This window comes from Vulpes vulpes, chromosome 5, assembly GCF_048418805.1.
Source record: "Vulpes vulpes isolate BD-2025 chromosome 5, VulVul3, whole genome shotgun sequence".
Taxonomy (NCBI): domain Eukaryota; kingdom Metazoa; phylum Chordata; class Mammalia; order Carnivora; family Canidae; genus Vulpes; species Vulpes vulpes.
In genome coordinates, this window is record NC_132784.1 from 94,039,290 (window position 1) to 94,066,052 (window position 26,763).

General features: G+C 53.6%; 1 protein-coding gene across 2 annotated transcripts in view; it reads left to right on the plus strand.

The window, feature by feature from the left end:
- The window catches only part of RASSF5 (Ras association domain family member 5), a 65,794-nt gene that overhangs the window by 18,921 nt on the left and 20,110 nt on the right, over positions 1-26,763 (plus strand). The window contains exon 2 of one of the 2 annotated variants that reach the window (XM_072759464.1): positions 6,297-6,418. In XM_072759464.1, coding sequence (XP_072615565.1) covers positions 6,297-6,418 — 122 coding nt within the window. Of the gene's footprint in view, positions 1-6,296; positions 6,419-18,848; positions 19,085-26,763 lie in introns of those variants that run through there. The other variant, XM_025991360.2, reaches the window with a different exon arrangement.

Here is a 26,763-nt window from a genome sequence, read left to right on the forward strand (position 1 = left end):
GTAGTATTTATTTTTAAAAATATCATATCTGTAACTGGCCCCCAGTAGGTGGATACGGGGTATTTTTGGCAATTTGTGGTTATAAACAACCATGTGATGAACATTTTAGTGAAGAGATATTTAGATACAAATAAATATACACTCAGGATGAATTACAGTAGGAAATTTGTATTGTTGATTAGGTAAGAACCTTCTCGTTTACCCACAACTTCTTTGGTATGGAACAGTATCAGCTCAGTTAACAGTTTCTGAAACCTGAGCAAGATTTTAGAAGTTCGAATAGTAGAGGGGTGTGGGTAGGAAGGAAAGGAATGGGGACATTTAGGGGAGGACAGAGGCGCTTCTCTGAGGTAGGGAAGGGTGGCCGGTTACCAGGCTCCATGTCCACCTGGTGCCTCATGTACACAGGGAGCTGAGCCATGAGGCCTCCCTTGCTGGAGCATAGGGGTTCCGCAGAGGTCTGAGGGTGCATCAGGACCTTTTGCGTCAGATCTTGGAGGAAAGTCAGTGGGCACGAATAGGATCTGCATAAACAAGCTTCTGGAATGAGGATGCCTGATGCTGTGGCCACTGGTAAGATCCACCTTGGATTTTGGCCAGGTAATAAGAATAGTTAATATATGTTGAACTCTTTTTAAAAAATTTTTTTTATTATTTATTTATGATAGTCATACAGAGAGAGAGGCAGAGACATAGGCAGAGGGAGAAGCAGGCTCCATGCACCGGGAGCCCAATGTGGGATTCGATCCCGGGTCTCCAAGATCGCGCCCTGGGCCAAAGGCAGGCGCCAAACCGCTGCACCACCCAGGGATCCCAGTATGTTGAACTCTTTGTATCAGATCTTGTGTTCCTATTTACGTAAGGATCTCATTCAGTTCTCATGGCAAGGCTGCCAGGCAGATACTGCTATCACCTCCATATGACAGAGAGGGAGCTGAGGCACAGAGAGCACTAGCCTGCGATCAGATCCCGCTCACACTCCGGCCAAAGGCCGGAAATTGCCACAAATTGCCAAAAATACCACTCCTTACTCTGGTCCTTCATCCAGTTCATACCAGACCCCCTCTGAATGTTTAATAGTGCCTGGTCCTCTCGAGCACTGAGTGGGGCCCAGAGCAGGGCTTGGGACTTGGGGGAGCAGTGTCACAGAGAGTCCATTAACCCATGGGTCCTTTGGAAGAGGGTCTGAGGGGAAGTTTGGGGGTGACATGGAGAGGGGCGCTCCTGGCTGGGGGAGCAGGCAGGCTTGAGGCTGCGGGGTGATGGTGCGGTGGGGCTGCAGGTGGTGGAGCAGGATGGGTGGGTACAGTGGTTTTGGAGGCGACCTGGGTGGTCTCTGAGCAGCCACAGCTGGTCCAGCTGAGAGGCTTGTGTGCAGTGACTCCCGGTGCAAGAACGGGGGACCTTTGGAGGGTCCCGCGAAGGTCTGAGAAGGGACCCCTGGTACTGAGGACTGTCCTCATGGACTTGCGCTGGATGACCAGGCCAGCCTTTACTTCTGCTTTTTAAAAACTTAGGTTAACACTGTATTTTTCCAGTGCCCTTTTTTGTTTTGTTTGTTGTTTTGTTAGTACTGTCTCAGAACAAAATTATTTTAAAATCAAAAAGCCACTTGGGGGATCCCTGGGTGGCTCAGTGGTTTAGCACCTGCCTTTGGTCCAGGGCACGATCCTGGAGTCCTGGGATCGAGTCCCACGTCGGGCTCCCGGCACGGAGCCTGCTTCTCTCTCTGCCTATGTCTCTGCCTCTCTCTCTCTCTCTATTTATCTCCTCTTCTGAGACATAAGTTGTCACTTCACTCAGTTGAATAAACTTTCTTTAAAAAAAAAAAAAAAAGCCACTTGTGTGTTGCTTTGAGATGACTGGCTGGAGGAAGAAGGCTGGTGAGACTGCAGATCAGCCACCGGGAGCTGAGTGGGGCAAACTCTGGCTGTCAGTGCAGTGCTGGGGGCAGGGGGGCGGTCACCGGGGGTCCCCTGTGCGGTGCTCTGCATCAGGAACCCCACTGAATCCTCATGGTAGCCCTGTGAGCTGGCTCATTCCCCTTGTGGTGTCGAGGGGATTAATGCTCAGAGAAGTTCAATAACTTACCCAAGGCCATGGACCTGGTTGAGTGTGATTGAAGGCCTACCACAACGTTCGTTCTCTTGCCATTACACCTCAGTACAGGCCTGTCCCTGGGGGCAAAAGGGGGAAGTAGAAAGGTTTGTTCTGAGGTTTACCTTCTCCAAGAAGGTGTGGGGTGCCCAGATAATGGGCATGGGGCTCCTAGATTCCCCCTTGGGCCTCAGAGGTGGCTTGGCCAAGCAGGGTGAGAAGGTGCTCTTCACTGACCCTAGAGTGACTGCGAGGAAGGACTGTGGGCTCGCTGCAGACCAGGCTGTGTATCCTGGGTGCCAGCCTCCGCCCTCGCCCCGTGCCTTGGCCTCAGAGGGAGTTCAGTAGAGAGCTCCGTGTCATCTCAGGGTCTTGCAGGCAGCTCTGGGGTGAAAGGGCCTGAAGTTTCCTTATCAGACTTGCAGCCTTCCAAACCCATATAAATCTCTGTGTTAAGCCACTGGTTCATGGTGCTTTGTTACAGCAGCTGGGAAACTAGAGCAGTCTGGGTGCTGAGGGTGGTCCCAGCAGCCCCGTCTCCATCCTGGCACAGGGGTCCCCCTTGGAGAAGGACCCCTCTTATGATTTGTCTCCATCACTTCTCTTTACGGTTGGCCCCTCTATTTCCACAGGTCCCTCTTGCAGGACCTGGAGGCACATTTATTTTTGTCCATGCATCCCCTGGGAATGGGGCCAAGGTTAAAGCTGGAAGGGAAGGGTGGAGACCGGAAGGGATAATAATTCTATTTTATAGATGACAGTACTAAGGTCAAGACATGCCAGTTGTCCCAAAGATACTCCGATTAGAACCTAGGAGCGCTGCTCCCTGAACTTTGCTGCCTCTTGTTGGGGAGATCCTCATCCTATTTTGTGACGGCAGAGCGCCCTGCCCTCTCTTGGCCCCTGCGATGTGGGAATGGAATCGCCTGGAATCTGGTCCATTTTTCAAGCTCCCTAGAGCCTCCCTCACCAAGAAAAATTCCCTGGCTGCTGTGGCTGGCAGGGGTCTCTGTCCCCTGAACAGGCTCCCTGGAACCGTTGGGCAGTCAGGCCCTGCTCCGTGCTGCTCACTTGTTAGTCGTCTTCACGTGCGGATCCCTCTGCCCAGGCAGCAGGCCTTCCCAGAGGGCCTGTCTTGTTCCTCCTCTCCCTCGGGCGTGGAGGTCTGCGTGCAAGGCATTGGAGTTGTCGCCAAAGATCGTGGTGCCAGCTGTTCTGGGAAGGCTGGGCCGTTCCCCGGGGGGCCTGTGTGGCCCTGAGCCTCCTAGGGGCCCCCACCCTTTCTGTGTCCAGATTGAGCACCAGCTGGAGGCCGTGGAGGGCCGTGGATACCAAGGAGTTGGCTTGGCAGCACCTCACGATGAGCTGTGACGAGGGAAGGAGGGCTGCGGGGGGTCAAGCACCGGGTCTGGCAACGCGGCCCTGCCTCGGGAGTCTCGTGCGTGTCTCCGCAAGAACAGGCCTGCGGGCCGCTCGCTGTGGTGGCGGGGCTTGCTTCCGTGTTTGGAGAAGGCCATGGGGGCTCTGACCTCATCTCTGCTGGCCTGGCCATAGTGTTTCCAGGGCCTGGAAGCATCAAGATGTGCTTCAGTGGTTTTGCTACAGTCTGTGATTACACCGTCTGATGGAACAGTCGTTGGTGCTCAAATATGCTTTTTATAAAAATCCCCAAATACTCTTCCTGGAGTCTTCTGTTCCCTGGCTCTGTCTAGCTCAGCACTGGGACTGTAAAAACAAAAAACAAAACAAAACAAAAACAAAAAAAAAAACCCCATGTCTCAGAGGTTTTTGGTGCTGTTTTCAGGGGGCACGCGTGCGTGCGTGTGTGTGTGTGTGTGTGTGTGTGAGACAGAGAGAGACAGACAGAGACCGAGACAGCAGAGGGACAGAATATGAGAGAATCGGAGGCACATGTGGACATACAGAGCCAGGAGTTCAAAGAAGAGACTGGAAGACTCCTCCCATCTTGAGACGCTTTCCCACTTGTGAGTTGGTGGCAGCTCTTGCTGTGAGCTAGGAGAGCTTCTAGCCCTTGCCTCCCTGCCTTGTTTGCACTTCTTGGCATCCCTGGAACATTCTTCATGGCTCAGAGCGCGGCCAGAACCTGCACAGGTGTGTCCCCGGAGCGGGGCCCAGAACAAAACTTCTCTGTGTGGCTCCGGCCTCGGTGCTGCCTTATCTAAGCCCTGGCATTTCCGGGCACTGTGGGCAAGGGAGGCTTGGCCTGCACATCCCCCTGCATGGTTCACCCCGCTGGGAGTGAGGCCGGGCAGAGATCTCCTACTGGCAGGGGCAGGAGGGCATGTGGGCGCTTGGCAGGGATGGAGTACAAGCCTCAGACCATGGCTTCACCATTCTGTCTCCAGGTGCGGGGGCGGCTTCTGTGGGGGAGAGTTAGGAAGGCCTAGGCAAGGGTGGGGTCTGCCGGAGGGGACAATGGTGGCCTTCGGGCATGAGGGTGGTAAGCCAGAGAGCTTCTAAATTCCATCCCTGAAGGGTAGCCCAGAGCTTCAGCCCACTGAGTCAGAGGCTTGCGGGGTTCTGGGATCTCTGTGTGTCCCTGCATTTGTGAAAGTGCTCCCCTGCAGACAACAGTGGTGCTCCTCCTTGGGGGCGTAAAGGAGGAGGGCAACTGCAGGGAGTGGAGGTTTCACTCCAAAACTCCCTAGCGGAGGAGCGGGAGAAGAGGAGGCCCGGCCCTGGCCCAAGACGCAGTGCGCTACAGCAGCTTTCGGTAGAGTCCAGGGACGCCTGGGTGGCTCAGTGGTTGAGCGTCTGCCTTTGGCCCAGGGCGTGATCCTGGTCCCAGGCTCGAGTCCCACATCGGGCTCCCTGCATGGAGCCTGCTTTTCCTTCTGCCTATGTCTCTGCCTCTCTCTGTGTGTCTCTCATTAATAAATAAATAAAATCTTAAAAAAAAAAAAAACTAAAGAGAAGAGTCCAGATGGGTTTTTGGAGCTTGTTACCAAGGAAGGCAAAGACAGGAGCCTGAGCCCTTGTCAGCCAGAAGTGGTCCCCTAGTCCCCAGATTATCCAAACAAGCACAGGCTGTCATGTCCCCTGCTACAGCCTTGCCCACACCAGCCCATCCCCACAAGTACCACACTCAGGAAGTCAGTCTTCCCAAGGGAGACTGCACACCCTCCTGGGCTGGGTCTTCTGGCCAAGCTGTGGCAGCTCCAGGGCAGTGACCCCAGCTGGCCCAGCAGCTCCCTGTGGGAACCCCACCGAAACCAGCACAGATCTGAGCATTTTACCTGCTGGTGGACCTGCATGGATTTCTTTTGCTGCCAACCTTTGCTTCACTCCCATCCTCCCCGGTACTCTCTCTCCCTTGCCTGGCCAAGCTTCACTGCCTCTTGCCAAAGAGGCTCCAGAGAGACCTCCCGAAGAAGCTGGCAGCCGTGAGCAGCACTGGCTCTGTTGCTAAGCTATGTGTCATTGGGGAAACTCCCTTTACCCCCTCTGAGCCTCAGTTTCCCCACCTCTAAAAAGTAGTTCCCAAGGCTCTTTTCAGATCTGGAGATGAAGTCCTGCTTCCATGGAAGTGAACATTATCTATGAAATGTATGCTCTCCCTGGAGCACCTGATTTGGGATGTTGTCTAGAGGCCCTTTTGGCTGGAGTAGAGAAGTCACCTCCACATTTCCAGTCGGGGTAGGGTCAAAGACAGATAGCAGCCCTTCCTGTTGGTGATATTGCCTCTGTCCCTGGAGGCACTTTTGATTCCTTAAGGCCTGTTCTCCCCTAGAACCATAAACTTCCTTATGCACCAGGTGGGGAAGCTAATACCTGTGTTTTACAGGTTGGCGGAATGAGGCCCAGGAAAGTTGTCTTTCTCCAGGGATCCGTGACCCCTGGTGATTAAATTAGCAGAAAGAGCACCAGCCTGAAGTCAGATTATCTGACCTTGAGAAAATCACTAAGGTCCCTAGACCCCAATTTCCTGTCTGTAAGGTAGCAATAATAATGATTGCAAGGTCCCAGAAAATAATGGAGGTGAACACAGCTTGCACACGTGTAAAACACACATTAACTCTCACCAGCCCTGGTGGCCCTGAGGCGTTCTTCCCCCTTCCACTTCCCTCCTGCACATTCTTCCTTCCTGAGCTAAATGCAGTCTCCCGGGCTATTTCCCTGGGTGGAAGGGGAGAGAATCCTGCCTGACTCCTAATCCTCTGGTGGTTCTTTCCCTCCAGACTGTAAATTCACCTGCCACCCGGAGTGCCGCAACCTGATCCAGCTGGACTGCAGCCGGCAGGAAGGCCCATCCCGGGACAGACCTTCTCCAGAAAGCACCCTCGCTCCCATCTCCAGCCAGGTAGGCAGCAACGTCCCAGGACCAGGCTGGGATCAGCTTCTGCTGGTATCCCAGGCTGCACTCTGCCCCGGAGCTCCGGTGGGCAGGAGGGGGCAGGACTACTCCATGCATGCTGGATGTTGGGGTCCCCTGCTGGCCAGATGCACCCCTTTCCGAGGGATTGGGAGGATGGAATAGAAATTCAGAGGTGCTCTTTAGGGCTCTCCAAGCACAGGGTCTGGGTTCCAAACCAGAGGTGTGGGTCTAGGAGGGCAGGAAGGAGAGGAGGCTCCAGAAGGAGCCTCCCAGAAGGTCCTTCGGAGCCTCATAGCCCTGGGGAGTGGGAATGTTGAGGCCGAGGCTCCTCAAGCATATCGTCGTGACTGCCAATCAGGCAGCCAGCCTGGATTCAACTTGAGAAGGGCCAGGCAGAGATTCTTTCCTCATGTTAAAGAACCAGGAAACTGATGCTCAAAGTGGCTTTTGGTTCTGGGTTTTGCCAAGACACTTGAACCAGGATGTGTCCAAACTTTGATGTCTGGGATTTGGAATGGAGACAGGAGAACGTTTTTTGATTCTTGCCTTGAACAAGCATTTACTGAATATTCACTGTGTACCAAACACTAGTGAAAGTGGGGCTAACAAACAATACATCACCGCTCTTATCCACACAGAGCTTACATTCCATCAGGGGAGGCAGGATGCAACCAAATAGTATATTACCATGATGCATGTTGCAGTGAAAATATGAATCAAGTGTTTTGAGTATGCGAGGCAATTGGTTCTGTTGGGAGAAATCAGGGAGGACTTCCCAGAGGAGGTGTCATTCAATCTGATCCTCAATGTACGAGTCCTCAGTTACTGACTGGTCAAGGAAGTAAGGAGTGTTCCCAGACATCATTCATTTCTTCATTTAACAAATATGTTTTGAATGTTGACCATGTGCTAGGCCCAGGAATGCCAAGGACTTAGTGATGAAGGGAACAGACCTGGCCTCTGCCCTTCCTGTGCTTGCAGTAGAGTGGGGGGGAGGGGTGAGATTTTAAACAAATAAACACCATATTTATGAGGAAAAAACCCAGAGTACTCTGAGAGACAGTATAGGTGCTGCCTGACTGGTTATTTCCTGAAGAGAATACCAGTGGCCCTGGGAAATCCCAAGTCAGCCACAACTTCCCAGACTAGCCCTCTGTAGGCATCTTCTGGCCATGATGCGCATGATCAACAATGTAGTCACTTAATCTGCCTATGGGTGTTATCAGCCTTTTTCTCCCACTAGGAAAGCATTGTCAGAAAGTAAATATGATGTATGATTTTATAAGAATGAGATTGAATCGATTCTAAGATACATATTTAAGAAATTCTGTGCATCCTCCATACACTTTGGAATAGTACCTGTTTATAGTGTAGCCTGAGCGTAACCAGGCCTCTTGGGAGGGCCTTGCCCCATGACAGGTGAGGAGGAAAGGGAGACAGATCTGACTACCCAAACCCCGGTGAATGATGCACAATTTTGCTAAAGATCTTCCTTATAAGACGGAGGAGGTGGGGCACCTGGGGGACTCAGTGGTTGAGCGGCTGCCTTCAGCTCAGGGCATGATCCCGGGGTCCTGGGATAGAGTCCCTCATCGGGCTCCCTGTAGGGAGCCTGCTTCTCCATCTGCCCATGTCTTTGCCTCTTTCTCTGTGTCTCTCATGAATAAATAAATAAAATCTTAAAAAAAAAAAAAGAGGGAGGAGGGAGGTTCCATAGTACACATATATATATTTCCTTAAAAAAGGCAGTTTCTGGAGACATTTTTGGTTGTCTGAAGTGATGCTACTGGCATTTAGCAGGAGAGGCCACAGCTGCTGCTGAACACCCTTCATCATACAGGACAGGCCCCCACAACAAAGACTTATCAGGCGCCAAATGCCAACAGTGCGGAGGTTGGGAAACCTGGCCCTGGGGCCGGTTAGCCAGGCCCCAAGTGTGGGCAGAAGGCCCCAGGGCTGGCCCTGGAGTTGGCTGTGTACCTTGTCTCAGCAGACAGGGGCTTCTGCGTCTGAGTATTTGGAAGCATAGTGGCCTCTTTTCCTCTGTTGGGAAGAGGAGTTAGCCTCAGAACCCTCTGGCAAGCTGAATCAAAGCTTTGTCTACAGGAGATCCATCACTGATCTATAGAATGAGCCATAAAGAACCCCATAGAAGGACCCCAGAGTCCCACACGGGTGCTGAACGGCCCCAGCTACACACAGCCCGGCCTGGGGCTCGCTCCTGGGGCCAGGTCAGGCTGTCATGTTTGCCTTGGACAGGCCTGACTGCGTGCTTCAGCACGAGGGCAGGGCCCAGCCTTCGATCAATAAAGCCTGGGCCCTGCTCCAGGCTCACTCCCCTTCTCTATAAAGCTTGTCTGTGTTGGTTTCCGCCTTGACCAGATTTTCAGTGAAATACCAGGATGCAGCTTTCCTTCACCTTGACGTGGTCACCTGGGCTGAGCTAGCTTCACAGGCCACTGCCATCTTCAGCGGAGGGAGGGGGGGTCTGTTGTTGCTCAGCCAGTTTGGGGGGGGGTGCACATCTGGCTGCTCAGACGATGTGGTGTCATTTCTCCTTTCGACTCTTTAAGGAAAAGAAAATCCCTCATTTTCCACCATCCAGAGGAGACCAGTTAGTTAACATTTTTATATTTTCTTCCCATACATTCATACACTTTTCAAAAACATGGTTGAGATCATCCCCTAGATAAGTTTTGGGCCTCCGCCTTTTAAAAGCCGTGATGCCAAGGTTCTGGCTGTCTCCTGGGTCTGCCATGCCCAAGGGAGGCATGGAGGGAGGAGGGGGGCAGGAGTGTGAGGGGGTGGAGATGGACGCAGAGCCCACCCCCCCAAACTCACAAGGCCATGGGGGTCGAGCCTGTTTCCCCCAAGTGGAGAAACAGACGACAGGCAGCTGCTGTGCTTTCTCCACCACAAAACAGTGCTTTTTCAGTCTCTCCTCAGAGAGCTCTATGGTCTGTGATAGGCGACTTTTTCCTTAGGCCCCCATTGTTGACCTAGCAAATCTCCTTGTTTCTCCTCCCTAGATCCCTTCTTCATTTGAAGCCTGATTCCTAGAGAACATCGTTGGCCCTGGCCAAAGACCACAATAAGTTGCCAGCATGGCTGTTGTTCCTTTGTTGGGCGCTTATATTCCAAAGACTTTAGACTTCAGGTGGCCTCGAGGCACCTGGGTGGCTCAGCGGTTGAGTGTCTGCCTTGGGCTCTGGTCGTGATCCCGTGATCCCATGATCCCGGGGTCCTGGGTTCAAATCCCACATTGGGCTCCCTGCAGGGAGCCTGCTTCTCCCTCTGCCTGTGTCTCTGTCTCTCTCTCTCTGTCTCTCTCTCATGAATAAATAAATAAAATCTTTAGACTTCAGGTGGCCCTAAAGTTGCTCCCCGGCTGAAAAAACAAACCTGTCAGGGACTCCCCAGTGCCTCCCAATGGAGTGCGACTTTACCAGTTTGGTCCAGGCCTTTCATTGCCTTCAAGGAAGCGGACCCCAAGGATGGAAGTTCTCGGCCCCCCACCTTTGGTTCTCATCATCCCTGGCAGCCCAGGGGAGGCCCAGCAGCTCTGCCTCTCCGGCCTTTGGTGCCACTTGTCTGGGTACATCGAGGTCCAGATGATAAGCAAAAAACATAAGCACTCTTCCTTCTCAGCAAATCACTCACAGCCGGACACAGACTCTGTCTTCGGAGCCCAGGCTCCTTCCCCCTGCCCCTGCCCCTCCTGGAGCTGGGAGCAGGAGCCAGGAAGGGCTCTGGGAAGCCAGCCCACCCCTGGCCCCACAGCCTGGCCCCTCCCTCAGCAGTTCCCAAACCTCCCTCGGGGCCTGTCCACACTTGGGAGCCTGGCCATTCCCAGGTTCCACCTGTGCTACTATTTACTTAACATTTCTCTTTAAATAGATCCATTTTATTAAATTTAAATAAAACGTGTGTCAAAGGAAATTTGGAAAACCCTCGAATCCCTGGTTTGATGTACTGAGGGTTTTTTTTTTCCCCTGACACATATTCAACTAATACTTAATCTCTGAAATAAAAAAAAAAAAAATGTGTTTCTTAGGACTGCCTCAGATTCTTTTTTAAAAATATTTATTTATTTATTCATGAGAGACAGAGAGAGAGAGAGACAGGCAGAGAGAGAAGCAGGCTCCATGCAGGGAGCCCGACTTGGGACTCGATCCCAGAACCCCAGGATCGCCCTGAGCTAAAGGCAGATGCTCAACCACTGAGTCACCCAGATGTCCCGCCTCAGATTCCTTCCACACCTATGTGCTGAGCCAGGCGCTGCTCTAAAATTCTTTAGGCGTGGTCAGTGGGAAATGCTGTGCTCAGAGGCTGGGCTCTTAGGTCATCCCGCGCTTGGATTACCAGGGCCCTGGGTCCAGCACTGCCTAAGGGACGTGGGGAGCAGCGGAGAGCCTGGGGAGCTGGGAGAGAACCCCAGCCGTGGGAGTCGGGGCTCAGGCACTCATCCAAAGGAGAGCTGGATCCGTATGTACTGTGGAGAGTAGTGGGAAGCGAAATCGAACAAGTCACCCCACGGTACACGCAGGGCAGGCCAATCTGTGTTTTGTACATGTGTGTCCGGGGTGGGTTAGAGCAGAGCGAGGGCTTGGGAGCCGCCCAGCAAACCCCTGAAGAGATTTCACCTTGGGGAAGGGTAGGAGTCAAGAGGGGTAGGAGTTAGACAACATCTAGGTTTTGCTGTTGGCATCGGTGCTGTTTTTTGTTTTTTAAAGATTTTATTTATTTATTCATGAGAGACACACACCGAGAGGAGACACAGGCAGAGGGAGACGCACGCTCCCTGCGGGGATCCCGAGGCGGGACTCGACCCCGGGACTCTGAGATCACACCCTGAGCCGAAGCAGCCGCCCAGGCGCCCCTGCATCCCTGCATCGGTGCTGTTTGAATGACTGATGCTCTCCTGTGTTTACAGGGTAGGATTTTAAGAAGCAAAAAAAATGTTTTCTTAAAGAAAACACAGAGCATCTAGGTGGTAGAAGAGCTGGGTTCTGATCCACGTTGTGTAGGCCACAGACTTGACACGTGTGGCCTGGGGCAAGCCCCGGGGTGTCCGGCCTGGGTTTCCGGGCTGAGAAGCGAGAAGCAGGGGTGCGCCCCGCGTGGTGAGGCTGCGCAGGGAAGGTGTGTGCGGCGCGGACCAAGGCCCGGGCATCACCAGGCGGCCTCCGCCGGCCCTAGTGGACTTTTTTATCGCGTCATCCCTGCTGAGGCGCGGGGGGCCCCCCATGGCCCCCAACCGCGGAACAGCCCGAAGCTGGGCCAGCCCAGGAATCCTTCGTGGCCGCTCCGGCAGCAGCTCTCCGCGATTCCCGCGGGCGCGCGGCACGGCCACTTCGCGGTCCGCCGGCCCTTTTTGAGACCAGACTTAGGACTGTCCCCTCCTCCGGGGCCGGGGTACGGAAGGCCCAAGACCCCGTCCACCGCCCAGCTCCAGGGCGCAGCGCCCGCAGGTGGCCGGCTGCTGCCTTCGGCCCCGCTGCCACTCCCCCTGCCTCTCCCCGCGAGGCCCCCCTGGAGAGCAGCGCGCCTGGCCCCGCGCTCCCTGCCCGGCGCTGCCTCCCCTGCTCGCCTCTCCCCGGGCGCTGCCCCTGCTGCCCCCAGAACGACCACACGGGGGAGCCAGAAGCAAGCCGGGCGAGGGGGGTGACTGCGCACGCGTTCTCCCTAACCTCCCACTACCTAGGGACACCTGCGCGCCCTTGGGGGGGGGCGTCTGGGTACTAGGTCTCCTCAGAAATGCTAGACAAACGCTTATCCCATTGAATTGTGACTGATAACAAGAGCGGCTAGCAGTCGTTGAGGCACACCATGCGTTCTGAGGGGGAGGGGCTGAAAGGCCCAACTCTAGGTGTGGATTAGCCTCTCTCTCCTGACTGTTCTCTCTTCCTGAATTTTGAAGCTCCGTTATTCAGTACATAAACACTCAGGATTATTATATTTCCTTCACTAATTGGCCTCTTATCATTATGAAATAACCTTTCCTATCCCTGGTAATATTCTTTGCTCTGAAAGTTACTTTGATACTAATATAGCCACTCCAGCTTTCTTCTGATGACCATGAGCATGATATTTATTAATCCATCCTTTTACTTTTAAGCTGTTTGTGTCCTTATATTTTATTTTATTTTATTTTAAAGATTTTATTTATTTATTCATAGACACAGAGAGAGAGGGGCAGAGACACAGACAGAGGGAGAAGCAGGCTCCACGCAGGGAGCCCGATGTGGGACTCGATCCTGGGTCTCCAGGATCACACCCCAGGCTGCAGGCAGCACCAAACCGCTGCGCCACCAGGGCTGCCCGTGTCCTTATATTTTAAAATCATTTCCTGTAGACAGCAAAGAGTTGGATCCTGTTTATTTTAAAATCCAACTGGATAATCTCTGCCCTTTAATTGGGTTATTTAGATCATTTGCATTTAATGTGATTACTGATATAATTAGATTTTAAATCTATCATCTTTCTATTTTTTCCTGTCTTTCCTTTCTGTTCTTTGTTCCTTTTTTTCCCCTGCCTTATTTTGGATTAATTGAATATATTCTATGATTCCATTTAATTTCATTTGTTGTCAGCCCACCCACATGTGCCAAAGGCAGGAGCCAGTTCCCAGCTGTCCTGCTCCACTCTGGCTACATTTAAGACAGCCACTCCACCTTCCACAGATTTCCTTCCACGCTCTAGAAGCCAGAGGTGCTGGCCAAAGCTGTCGGTGATTCATCTCCACTAGACAGCCGCCTCTCATAGGAGCTGCCCTGAGGCCTATCTGACCAGCTCAGGCCAACCCATGGAGCTTGTTTCTTATGAGGCAGAGCTGAAAGGTTTCCCACCCAGGAGGCACCTGAGATCCTGGTTCTGGGGAGAGACAGAACTCTAGTACTTATTTCTAGAGAAACCCTTAAGTATTGGAGACATTTCCCTGCGATCCTCACAGTCCCACTCCCTACTGCTACCCTGGAATCAGGGGCTGCCTGAGATGGGCCTCTGGCTGGACCAGGTCAGTCCTGAGTCTCTGAGAAGGCAGCCAGGTCTCTTTCTATGTGTCGTAATGCAAGGGCTGTTCATGTCTCACCCTGGTGACCACACTGCCCTGGCTCACTGGTCTTGTCTGGAAAGGGGCAGTGGAGATATGGGGACTGTAGACCAGAAACATCTCTTGTTTCTCTAGTCCCACCAAAGGAGGACAAGCATAAGGCAGCCTCCCTGTGCCTGAGTCAGATGTGGCATGAGCTCTTCAGGACGTGTGCCTGTTGGTCAGTGTGCCTCTTGGTTTGCATTCAGTGTTTTTAAGCATCAGGGCCCTATCAGAGCTGTTTACCTAGCAGCCAAGCAACAGAAGTGCTGTGTGGGCTGGAGCCTGCAAGAAAGTGAATCTCCTGTGAGTCTATCCTAAGTGGTGTGTAGCCGCTTACCTTTTATGACAGGAAGTCGTCTGGGGAGAAATTGAGCTCTCGGCTCTGCACAGCTGGCTTAATGCTGTAAAATGCTGCTCTCAGGATGGAGAGTGGAATTCTTAAGATTCAACGCTGAGAGGACATCTGGGAAAGGCTGCCTCTGAAAAAGCATGGGGAAGGTGGGGGTGTCCGGTATGATTGGTGAACATGTATCAGGAAGACAGGAGGACTTGGGGGATTTTGACAGGCAGAGAAAACAGCAAAAACAAACCACAAGAGGGCAGGGCAGCTGCTAGGATTGTGAATCAAATTCTGCGCAGCTGCCGGGAGGGAAGCTGTCTTGTGGCTAGAGGTGGGTATGAACTCCTGGCTGGGCATGGGTTGGGAAGGGCCTTGAAGGTCCTTGGGGACCTGCTCTGGAGTTTGGAACACCTCTAGGTACTGGGGAGTTGTTGGAGGAAGGAAGTTGTAATGGAAAGCTGTCAGACACAGGGAGTCTGGCTTTGAAATCAGATTCTACTGGTTACTTGCTCTGTGACCTTGGGCAAATGAACCACCCTGAGCCTCAGTTTACTCATCTGCAAAATAGCTCCTTGCAGGGTTGGGCCAATCAAGAGAGATCAGGAAACATATACGAGTTTAGTAACTCTAATATAACTTCTTATTTCATGTTGTTCTACTAGACTGTCTGGTGAGAGACAGAGACTGTCTTATTCAGGCCTGAATCTGAACTCCTCGTCTAGTACTTGCCATGTGGAAGGATGCCTGGTACGTGTTTCTTAAATGAATGAATGAAGGAATAAGAAACTAGAGCAGACACATAGCAATAATTATAATATAGTATAGTAATAGTTACTCAATAACTATTAGTTGAAATTAGAATAGGTTTTATGATAGAACAGCCTTGATCAGATCTCAGTATAGATCTGATCTATATACTCAGGCAACAAGGGGGCCGGGAATTTGGAGAAGGCAGAGATCAATACAAAGGAAATTACTAGAAGGCTTTTCAATAATCTACATTAATGGCATTCATTGAGCCAGGAATACTAATGGTGAAGGAGCAGGGAATAACGAGCTCAATTTTGGACGTGTTGCCAGCGAGGCTCCAAAGAGGAGGGCTGGGTACTCAGTGAGCTGTGCAAGTATCCATCTGGAGCTACCTGGGATGGAGAGGACTTTTAGACATGAGCCTGTGAGGTATAGGTGATACTGTTGGCACACGTGAGACTGAGCTCCCAGGGAGAGCACAGGCATATGGCGGCGGGGGAGGAAGAGAAGAAGAAGTCAATGGCTGGACCCCAGAAAGCCCTAACAAGCTCAAGGGAAGACAAGGGCATAGGCCCACTGAGAAAGTAGTTCCTGCCTTCTTGGTGATGGGCTTTGATTTCAGGGAGGATGGTATTACGGGAGCAATCACTGTACTACTGTCCTACTATGGAATGTTCCAGGGCTTGGTTCTGGAGTCAGACCAGCTGGGTTGATTTTGGCTCCACCATTAACTAGCATGTTTGACTACCTGCAAATTACTGAACTTGCCTGCACCTCCTTTTCCTCTCAATAAAAGAGACATAGTAACTGTAGCTTCCTTGTCAGTTTCTTATAGGGATTACATGAAAAACAATGCCCTAAGAATGATTTCAAAACTATGTTTCAGGGGTCGAGTGGCACTTCACCCTAGTTTTCAGCCTCTGAATATGTTGGTAGATCATAAGGCCCCAAAGCTGACCTCCACCCTGACACCCTTTAGCTGGACAGATGAGGAATCCTGAGGCTCAGAGCTGTTCCAGATGCCATATCAAGCTGGAGTTGGAGCTGGGATAGAATGCCAGCTTCTGACTTTCAGTCTTGTGATGCGGCTTTTCTGGAACAGGCAGAACCACACAGTGGATCAAACGAGGAGCTCTGGGCACATGTCAGGATCACATCTGAGAACGGATGAAAGCTTAAAATAGTGTCTTTCATCATCTGAAACTTTGAGCCAGGAAAGCCACCCATTTCACCATTTCAGTGAGGCTTTCTGAACCCCAGCTGGATGCCATGGATTTAAGGCTCCGGAGGCTGCGTCCTAAGGTCCGGATACCTCTTCTGCGGCCCAGGGACAAGAACAGCCTCTCCCTATTCTTTGTGTATTCACCACCAGAGGCTTAAAAGGCTATTGCTCAGGCTCTTGCATTCCCCTACCCCCTTCTCTTCCTCTAGGCAGGTTCTCACTGCTGTTGATTATTCATGGGGAAGAGGTGCCAATGGGGTCATTAGACACTGGAAGAAATCCTGTCTTCCTTTTTAGGGCTCCTGGAGCTTCAGTCTGGATTTTTCCTCCTGGAGGAAACCTATTGTATTATGTTTGATCTTTGCAGATTTCTTCTAGTCCCGTGGTCCTCACCAACATAGTCTCCAGGCCTAGAGTCATTGACAGGTGGAGTGGGGGTGGGGAAAAGCACTAACTAGGAGGTAAAAGACTTGGAAAGCATGAGCTGTGACGAAACATATTACTTCCCTCACTTTCATATCTGTAAAATGGGTATCATAACCTGCTTTTGAGATTCTAGAGCCATCTGAGTCATGAATGCTCAAAAGGCTTTCAGGAGCCCTATTCACACACCAGTTTTTCATAATATTTGGAATGGCATGGAACAGCACCCTAAAAGAACACAATGGCACTTAGAACTTTTCCTAACCAGGGCTGGCAGCTAGCCTGTTGCTCACGAGGAGAGATGCATGCTGACTCCTGGGGCTCTTTGGCTTGGCGTTCAAAGAGCTGTATTTTAAGACTGTGCATTTTGAATATGTAGCCTTGCAGTTGCTTTGCAGAGATCCCTGCATGACTCCAAGGACACAGTATGGCCACAAAGAATCTGGGGCCTGTTTTTTCTTAAGTATTGGATTCCCACTGAGCCGGGAGGTTCCTTTTATAAAGAAAAATGTGTTACTTTGCTGGCTGGACAAAGCAGGTAGGCTATGGGTGGCCCGAGGATTATGCAGCCCCACCCCCACCCCCACCCCCCCACCCTAGCATTCATCATTCTGGCATTGCGCTGCACTTGGAAGCACTTGTGAGGCTAATACCAGGTTCCTTTGCCTGAACCACTGTCTCTGGGGACACCCTCCCCGTCAACCAGTCTCTAAAATACTCATTTGAAGAAAAGATTGTTCCAGATCAAGCCAGAGGTTCTTCCATCCTATAAAATGTGAACTCTTCCCCCAAAACACCTGGTAACTCACTCCTGCCCCCATCCCCAACTGCTTACCTCCACCTGGTATCTTCCTGCTGGCGTTGACCATTCTCTTGAGCCCAGGACGGCCAGCCGGCTAGGGTGCCAACTCTCAGCTGTCTCATGTTTGTACCTGCCAGGCACTCACGGGCTTCTGGGAAAAAGATTGTGTGGGAGGATGGAGCCCAACTGGGCTGCAGTTTGAAACGCTCCTGAGCACTGACAGATTTGGCTAAGGTGGGGGAAGGTGGGGATTCCTCATAAAAATAACGAGAGCTGAAAATGGAGTTGGCAGCGTGGTATCTGGAGGCTGAGTCTAGCCCTCTAGCCAGCTTGTGTTTTCTGGGACTGGATTGTTTCAGACCTGCAGGGAAAACCACGGAAATCTACCTGGAGAGTCCTGAATTCCCCTCTCAGCCACTCTCCGGGCGGCTCCTGGGGCCATAGGCCATCAGACTCTGTGAGCGCCGTCTCCAAAGGTTTGTTTTCCTTTTCTGGGACTCTGGGCGCCACTGTGCTGAAAGATGGCAGAGTGCACACCAAAACAGTCCCAGTCCTGCTGAGAGCCGAGATTTCCAGTGCCTAAGAGCATGGGCCCCAGGCCTGGGTCTGAGCATACATACCCTACTTGTAGGACTGAGCATACATACCCTACTTGTAGGACTCTGAGCCTCAGTTCCCTCATCCATAAAATGGGAATAATCATCTCTATCTCAAGGCTGCTGAGCAAGGTAAATGACTGGACACATGCAGGAATTATGCAAGGGAGGGTACCTCTAACTGCTATGACTGTACAGACAGGGTCTGAGAAGTTATTGGGGTGTCCCCCTAATTGCTTTGAGGGCTAGACCCTAGTCAAGGAAGATGTTCCTTCATCCAGTCTGATGGTACAGGAGCCATCTTTGATGGGAATGACAAGAACCGGCAAAGCCCCACTCCTTGGCCAGACCCTGGCGGGGGAGAGGGGGGGAATGTGCAAATAACCTGGGTGGTGTCTTCGGGCTCCTTTGGTATCCTGAGTCTTGGGGGGGGGGGGGGGAGGCTTGCGCTCCAGGTTGCCATAACTTTGCATATGATTTGCATAGGCGTGTGGGGCCTCTGCAGTTGGTTCTGGCCTTTCCACGTTAAAATATTGCTGCTTCTCCAGGCAGGCACGAGATACTGACTTTCTTCTTCTCCGCTTACTTCTCTAACCACTCGGAGTGACCGGGCTCCTTCACCCAGTGATGGGGGACGTGGCTGGAGGGGGACGGGCGGCGGGACGCGGAGGACCGTGGGGCACGTCCCACCCCGGGGCGCCGAGCCATCGCGGGTGCTGAGAACGAGCCCTGGACCGGCTCCCCTGGACCGGCTCCCCTGGACCGGCTCGTTGCAGAGGGAGGGAGACAGGCCCGGGAACGTTCTCCCCGCGGCGCTCCTGGTCCGCTCCCTCCCCGCATCCCTAACCTGACCTCTGGTGCCGCGGGGCCACCTGCGCCCGCCACCGGGAGGCGCGAGGCGCGAGGCGCGGACGCGGGCGCGGGCGCGGGCGGGGGAGGGGCGCCGCGGCCGCCGCGCCGGGCTTTGGGGAACCTTGCGAGAGGAAGTGGCTTCCGACTCCTCTGCGCGGGCGAGGGCAGGCGGGGGAGGCGTCGCGGCGGCGCTGCGCGGGGCGGAGGGGACATCCCGATGCCGCTGCCGCTGCCGCTGCCGCTGCCCAGGGAGGCGGGCGCCCGCGTCCCCCCCGAGCTCGCAGCGCGGCCGGCGCCGGGGAAGGGGCTGCGCCTGGCCCGGTGACCGCCCGCCCGCCCGCCGGGGCCGGGGGCCGGGGGCCGGGGCCGGGGGCCGGGGGCTCGCCCCGGGCGGGGACCCCCCTCCGCTCGGCTCCGCGCCGCGCCCCACGAGCTCCCCGCGGCGCCGGCCCGATGACGGTGGACAGCAGCATGAGTAGTGGGTACTGCAGCCTGGAGGAGGAGCTGGAGGACTGCTTCTTCACCGCCAAGACCACCTTCTTCAGAAGCGTGCAGAGCAGACCCCCCTCCAAGGTGAACAGCCTGAGCCCCGGAGCCGGTGCCGCGGGGGGGGGGGGGGGCACCGCCGAAGGGGCGCCGCGGTCCAGGCCAACGGGCCGCGCATGTGCTACCCGGGGCGGGGGGGGCGCCGGGGACCCTCGTGCTCCTCGGTGGAGCGGACCCCGGGTTGGATCTGGAGCCCCCGCGGGACCACCAGCAAGCACTTTCCAGTATTTCCTGGCCCTGGACCCTTTCAAAATGGCTATGACTTGGGGACAGCGCTCGGCTGGGTGTGGCGGCGGGGTCACCTGTGCCCGGGAGGGTGGCGGCCACCCGCTCTGTTTCCCTCCCTCCCACCCCCCCACCCCCAGCAAGTTCTGAGCCCTGAAGCCCTGGGTGGAAGGTGGATGGCGCCCCGGAGGATAAACATTCCTAGGTTGAAACTTCCGTATTGTCAGTGGTCAGAAACCATCTTAAGACACAGTTTTAGTGACTTTGCAGAAGTGCAGGGTGTTTGTAGAAGCAAACCAAAACTTCTCTCCTAAGTCGCCATCCTACTCCCATCTTCACCTCCAGGCTGGGTTGGGGTAACCTAAAGGGCGTTGTGTGTGTTTCCCCAGAGGGCTGTATGTGCTCCCCGCTCCGGACACCCCACGCGCCTGAGTCCCCTGGGTGAACCATCACAAACGGGGTGGGAGTGGTGGTAGAGCCCTGTTCATTTATTTGTTATGCTGTTTGGGTGAGAGGGTTCCAAGTCAGGTCCTTGGAGAGGTAGCCTAAAAGGACTGTTCGCCGACAGAAGTGAGCTGTTAAATATCCTAGGTGGGTGCAGGCTCATCATTAACTTAGCAGTCCTACATGGATCGATTGACCAAAAACTTACCCAAACCTGACTCTGGGGCCTCCTTTGTGAGTAATTCATCTTGCCAGTTGGCCCTGTGTTTGTCGGGCTCTGACATCACACAAAGGTACTGGACCTCTCCTTCCTGAGAGGACGCCCAAGAACCAAAGGAAACGGTTTCAACTTTAGTGTTTGAAGGCATCAACTAAAACGGGCCCCTGGAACCGGCACCTGCTTTCTGGGGCACCCCCTCATGAGGCTGGGGAGCAGGGCCAGTCCTGGAGGGCTGGGGGCAGGAATGGGTAGGGCTGTAGATCGGGCTCATGGAGAACAGCGTGGCGGCAGAGGGGAGGTGTCCTGCTCCCTCTAGGGCTTCTTGCCTTTTTGTGTGGACTGCCCCCCTGACCCCTACCCCACAGGCACTCCAGCTGCCTGGGTCTTTAGATGGGCGGTTCTCAACCTTAGCTGCACACTGGAGTTACCTGGGGAGCTTTAGAAAATGTGGGTACCTGCCCACAACGGGAGAGTCTGACTTAATGGGTTTGGGATGCAGCCGGGGCATCAGGATTTTGAAAAGCTCCCCAGGTAACTCTGATACGCAGCTGAGGTAAAACCATTGCTCTACAGAGTTTTGCTGCTGCCCTGGGCGGAAATGGTTCCTGTTTCTTTAGAACAGAGTTTAGCGGCTGCACTTACAGCCAGCCAGGCTGTGAGCCCTTGGTCCCAGACGGTGGGCTTCTTGCATGATGGGGTGGAGGAATGGGCCCCAAGAAGCTGGGGTTTCTTTTACTTGGCAAAAGAAGAAGGTAGCTGTGTCTCCTATTTCCTGGGAGAGATAGAAATATCTTGTAAGAAACTATGCTGGGGCGGCGTTGGGGATGGTGGGTGACTTGTTCTTGGCCCAGACAGCCTCCCAGCGCTACTTCCTAGCATCACTCCTGAAAATACTCCTTTGATTCAGCATCACATATCCGCTCTTTCTTGACTTTGGTTCTTGAATCCATTCCCTCACATGAGGCCTCTGCGTGACTCATTTTGGCCCAGCACAGAAGCCCTGGGGGCGGGGGGAGGAATCCCTTCTAAGAAACTCATGTGTTGGACCCCCTGCATGGGGTGATAAGGATGAATGCTTCTAAAAGGAAAGGATGGTGGGCCCGCCACCCCCCAGGGCCTGGCCACCGCCTAGCCCCTGGATGAGATGTGGACCGAAGGGCAGCGCTCCTCTGGCCAGGACTCGATTTCAGCGCAGGCCTGTCTGGGAAGCGAAGGGCTGTGTGCCCGCCTTGGGAGCTGGGGAAGCTTCACCCAAACGTTTCTTTCATCCTTCCAAGTGTCTGTCGTTCCGCCTTTAATCACATTTTCAGCTCAGTCTTCTCCCTTGCAGCCACTTCTGGAAAGGCATTTCCAGGAGACCTGCCCTATCACAATCCCATCCTGACCCCTAAAGACGATGCCTTTTTCCTACCCGAAGACAGATCACCCCTGAGCTCCTAAGGGAATTCCTGTTTCCAGTCTCCAAGGAAAGGCCTTTGTGTTTCCCTAGGGCCCCCATCCCGGCAACATCAGGACAGGTGGTGGCTATAAATAGCCTTGTCTGAACAACCTGGATCTGCCCTGGGGTGGGGTGGGGGGGCTGCAGGGAAGCATCACTGCTTCTCCTGTTGCCACCACGTGGGAGTTGTCACTGGCTCTGCCTCCAAGGAGGCCCCCCCCCCTCTCCAGCCCCATGGGCAAGAGGTTGGGGAATGAGAAAAGCCTACCCATTCACAGAAAGGAGGCCCCAGAAGGTGGAGAGACAGCGGCACAGCAAGTTTATGATGGAGTCAGGGTCAGAACCTACACCGCTTGCCTCTGGACCCAGAGAGTTTTCTACATTAAGCCTATGGACAGCAGCATGTGGCCATTGACAGGGCTGGTGACGGTGAAGCTGGGCCCCTGGCTATCCCTGCCATCTACCTCTTTATTCCCACCTGGGGTATGACCCTAGATGTGGGGCCAACTTCTGCCCTATTGGTTTCCCGAATGCCCACAGGTGGCAGCAGTTTGGGTTTTGGCGTCTGAGCTCTCCAGGACCCCAAGGCTTTGGAGCCACCCAGAGCTTCGAGTGGGTCCCCTGAGAACACATGAAGGCTGCTTCTTGCAGAAGATCAGGGCTGAAAGAAATCGTTTGGGCTAGTGCCTTGCTTTACAGATGGAGAAACTGAGCCCCAAAGAGGCAGGAGGGCTTCACCAGGCCACCTGGGCAGTCAGGTGAAGCCAGGGCTAACATCCTTCTTGGACTTTCTGTCAAGTATTCTTCTTGATCCTCGTCACTCAGCAGGTGACGCAAGGCAGACTTTTTCCTTGTCCTCTCAGAGCCTTCTACAAAATGGAAAGACCCACACAACCTCATGCTCCACTCCATAAGGCACGCTAGCCGGGGGACATTGACTCTACAGTTGACTAGCTGGGAGTTCCCTGTCATCAGTTCCAAAATTTTACAACTTAAATCTTATAAAAGTTCTTGTTGGTGTCTATCCTAAGATACTGCTTGCCGGGTATCCTCCTCACGTGTGTTTTCTTTGTGGATATGGAGAGCAGAAGGTTGACTCTATCTGTAGTTAAATATCCTTGAGCGCATGTGGGGCACACTCCCATCCCCCGTGCACTCCCATCCTCGGTTTTCTCTGCTCTGTGTTGACACCATTGATTCTTGAAAAATTCAAGGCAGATGCCAGGGATCTCAGAGGTCAGAGCAGAAGCCAGCTCTGTTTCTGTTCCTGGACCTGTCTGGCTGGTCAGCCCCCTTCCTGGACAGGGCGTCTGTGGCACCCCCGGGATGCCAGCCAACCCTGGTGGTCCTGGGACCAGTCAGGGAAATACCGGTCTCTCCACCAGCAGCAGGCACACCCAGGCCTTGGGCACGGCACCTGCGCCTGCCCTTCTTGGCATGAGAGAAAAGAATACTAAAAATAAATTAGTTCCAAATTTGAGCAATAGTAATAAAAAAAAAAGAGTCTTAAGAACTGTGGGACTATTTCACACTTCTCTGCAACATCTCAGGAGCCTGCACAGACCAACACTAACCTCACAAGATGTTTTATGCTGGCCCAGCCCCAGGATAAGCCTTCCTTTCAGGCTGGAGGCTGTAGCCCCCTCCTGTGGAGTTCGCTGCCCATTGCCCTCTCGGGCCCTTCCTGGTGTTGCTTTTGTCCGTGAGGGCGGTAAGCCTCGGAAGCCCACCACTCACATCCCCTTTGGGTGCGGCGTAGCACCAAGCACTGGTTTCAGAAGCAGACTTCTGTCTAAGTGCCGGTTCGGTTGAGTTGCTCTGTCTTCTGTCTTGCATCCGGTATCCTCAGGATGGACGAAACAAACAGCCCCTGTTTTTCAGTCATGGGACATAAGAGCCAGTGATTTTCCTCTTTAAGTAGAGTTACAGTAGCAGGTGGGGGCTCCGGATAACACATGGGAGATTTCTGTGGGCCAGGCCCAGAGTGGTGTTTTTTATACCCACATGCTATTGGCCAGGACCAGGTCACATGGCCACACCTAACCACAGGGGAGGTTGGGAGGTGGCCTGCAGCTGTGAACTCAGGTGGCAGAGGAAGCAGGTTGTGGTGAGAGTGTTTAGCTGGCTCTGCCTCCCAGCCTTCCAACCCTCTTCTCTGCCCAACCGCCTTTGGAAGCTCTGCTCAGACTTTCTTGGCAACTTGCCGTAACTGTGTACCTCTCCTTCATCAGTCACCAAGGACCTGCCGTCCCTGGGTTGAGGTCCTGTCTTCCTCTGCTACACTGGCAACTCCTTGAGCACGGATGCATCTCCTCCCTTGGCCCCTCTCCGTGCCTCTGTAGCATCTGAAGCCTCTGGTGATGCTCCAAGATGGTCCAGCCCCTTCCCTCAGAGGAACTCTCTGGATCACTGTTTGAAAATGGAGATGCGGGGACCCCACCTCAGTCTCACTGGGTCTTGAATCTTTGTAGGTAGGACCCTCACATCTGCTTTAATCCAGGTGATGATCCTATTTCCTGAAGTCAGGGAACCACCCATTTAGGAAATATTTGGTAACTTCAATTGAAATACAAGATGGCACTTATCACAGATTCCAGAGAGGTTCCTAGGCCGGAAACTGAAGCCGGCAGCTACAAAGATTTGTCCTTTGTCACACAGCTGAGCACTGAGGAGTCAGAGCCCCTGGGTCCCCGTTACCTTCACTGTGACCCACTGAACAAGGCATGTCGGAGCAGCAGCCCTTTGCCATGAGGTAGTAGAAGCATCACAGAATGGTGAGCCAAGTCCTGGCTCTTTGTGCCAGCTCCAGCTATCCACTGAGGAGCTGTGGCCAAGTCACTTCATCTCTCCAGACTGGGGTCTTCGTCTTCCGTTCAGCAAGAACACTTATGTGGGAGCCTATCTTTATTTTCTTCCCCGAGGGTCCCTCCTCTGCCCAGGAGCAGACCTCCTCACCACCTTTTCATGGAGCCAGTGGGGAATTTAGGTCTCACCTACCAGGTTCTCAGCTGTAAGGACTTCCACTGGGAGCGGGGAGCGCTCTGGAAGAGGACCTGCATAGCTGGCACACATCCTCCCCACCCCCACCCCCACCCCCACCTGCCCTCATTACTCAAGGCATCCTCACCTTTGCATTCCAGTTGCCTCTCCTCCGGCCCACCCTTGCTGCTTCCCCAGTTTAGACCATTTATCCTGACTCAGCTGGTTTTTCCCTATAAAGCAATTCTGGCCACAATTTGGGGCATATACAACATCCATCCACCTAAGCAGTTTAAGGAGGAAGGAAGAAAGACCCCTGCACTAGAAGCCAAGTCTGAATCCTGGCTCTTAGTTCACCATGTCAGGTTGGACTCTGGATCCAGGTTCTAGCCCAGGAGCTTTGAAAAGGTGGCCTCACTGGGCTCAGCCTGAGTATCCAGGGGCCTGGGCGCCCTTTTCCACTTTCAACCCTCCAGGTGACCTGCACCTGTGTACTTTCTGGCTTTGGGATCCTTCCATATGGAGGACCCAGACCTGTCCTCCTCCAGCGTCTCAGTTTCCTCTTCTAGATGACTCAGTCTACCCATAAAAGAGCATGGATACCTGGGCCTGGCCTCGCATATTCCCTGGGGACCAGATACATTGGTCAAGAATCAGGAGCATTGAATTTCAGGGCCAGGAGGAGAAGGGAGCTGTAGAGGCAGAAAAGCCTTGAGTCACAGGGCCTGTGGCTTCTACCCACGGTGCTGTCCTGATTCCTCCCCCTCACCCCACTTAGCTAAGCTCAGTACTCCCCAACCTGTGGCCCCCGTCCTACCTCTCCTCCTGGCTCTAGAGCAAAATTTTCTGTAGCCTATTGGAGGTTTTACATGGCCCCTCAGATGGCTAAAATCTAATATGTCCAGAACCGACTCATAAGTGATTTCTTTCTGTGTCTGAGGTCTTCTCCTCCCTCATTCAGCCTGTCACTGTGGGTTCTGTCTCCAGCGCTGCGGATGCCAGGCTCTCCCTTCTGCCCAGCGCCCTCCTGCCCTGCCTGGGTGTTCATCACCTCTCACCTGTGTACCTCAGGAAGTCACCCAACGGCCTCCATCCTGTTTCTTTCTCTTTTGTGCACCCTGCTTACGACTGCCAGGGGCCTACCACAAAGCCCTCAGGGCCTCCGCACTACTTCCAGAGCGAAGTCCACACTTGGTTCCTGTTCTTTATAGCATCCCAAACCCTGCAGTACCTAGGTCTGCAGGCCTCAATCAAACCACTGTGTTTTTAACTTTCTTTTTTTTTTTTTTGTTTTTTTTGTTTTTTTTTTTTGTTTTTAACTTTCTTACAGCACTGAACGCCGGGTTTGGGGAGACAGATAGATACAACTCAGTCTGCGCACTTACAGACCTTATGGCCCCCAGACGTGTTGTGCAACAGACCCTAGCTCTTCCCTCGCCATCCATGAAGTATTTGGATGCGGGCTGCTAGGCAGAGGGACATCCAGGTGGAAGAGGCTGCATCTGCCCTGCAGCCACATGGCTTTTCATTAGACCAGCAGCTCCCAAGGTGGGGGCTGGAGGGGCCGGCTCCCAGAGCCCAACGGTTTGGGCATGAGTAGCCTATAGGGGGGCTGGGGGCAGGCTGGCTGCAGACTGACAATGACCGGGTTACAGCAGCCCCTGGGAGGGTACAGCAGATTCAGGCTCTGAAAGGCATAGACTCCCGGAGCCGGAGGAGACTGCCAGGAGTTGCGGCCATCCTCCTGTTCCCAAGTGGCCCTGCACGGGATCCATCCCAGGCAGGGGAGGGGAAGCTGTGGTCATCACCTCCATCCTCCCACAACCCGGTTTTCCGTCCTTCCTTGTCCAGGGTGCTGTATGGCCTGCTTCCAGCCGGTGGGACCCCTGCTCCCTGGGGCGCTGCAGACCTAAGGAGGTGGCAGCCCCGCCCTGAGTGGTTCTGATGGGCCACACATGCAGAATTGCTATAGCTGTCAAGCCAAATGATTGGCCCATTCAGTGAGGTCATATGGGAAAAAGGACTAGCCAAGGGTGAGGCTCCCACCCCACATTTGTTGTACTCCAAAACACGTGTTTTTTCCATTACCCATGTGGTACCTTGGGTGAAAGTCGAGTTTGAAAAGCTACAAATGAGCTTCAGTCTCCCGCCTCAAACTCTGGTGACCTGCCGTAGGAAGCGGGGGTTCTCATTCAGCCTGTTGCCTGGTGCTGAAATCCAGGTCACTTTTTCCTGCTCTGGGCTTGGGGAATCCGGGGCACTACACCTGCATCTCTGTCGCATCAGCCTCCAGCCAGTAAGCCCTTCCTCCTCTTTCTCATCGCCTGGCCGCCCCCCTGCCCCCCCCCATGAAGAGTGGTGTGGGATGGTCCCCTGCACCCGAGGTGGATGGCAGGCAGG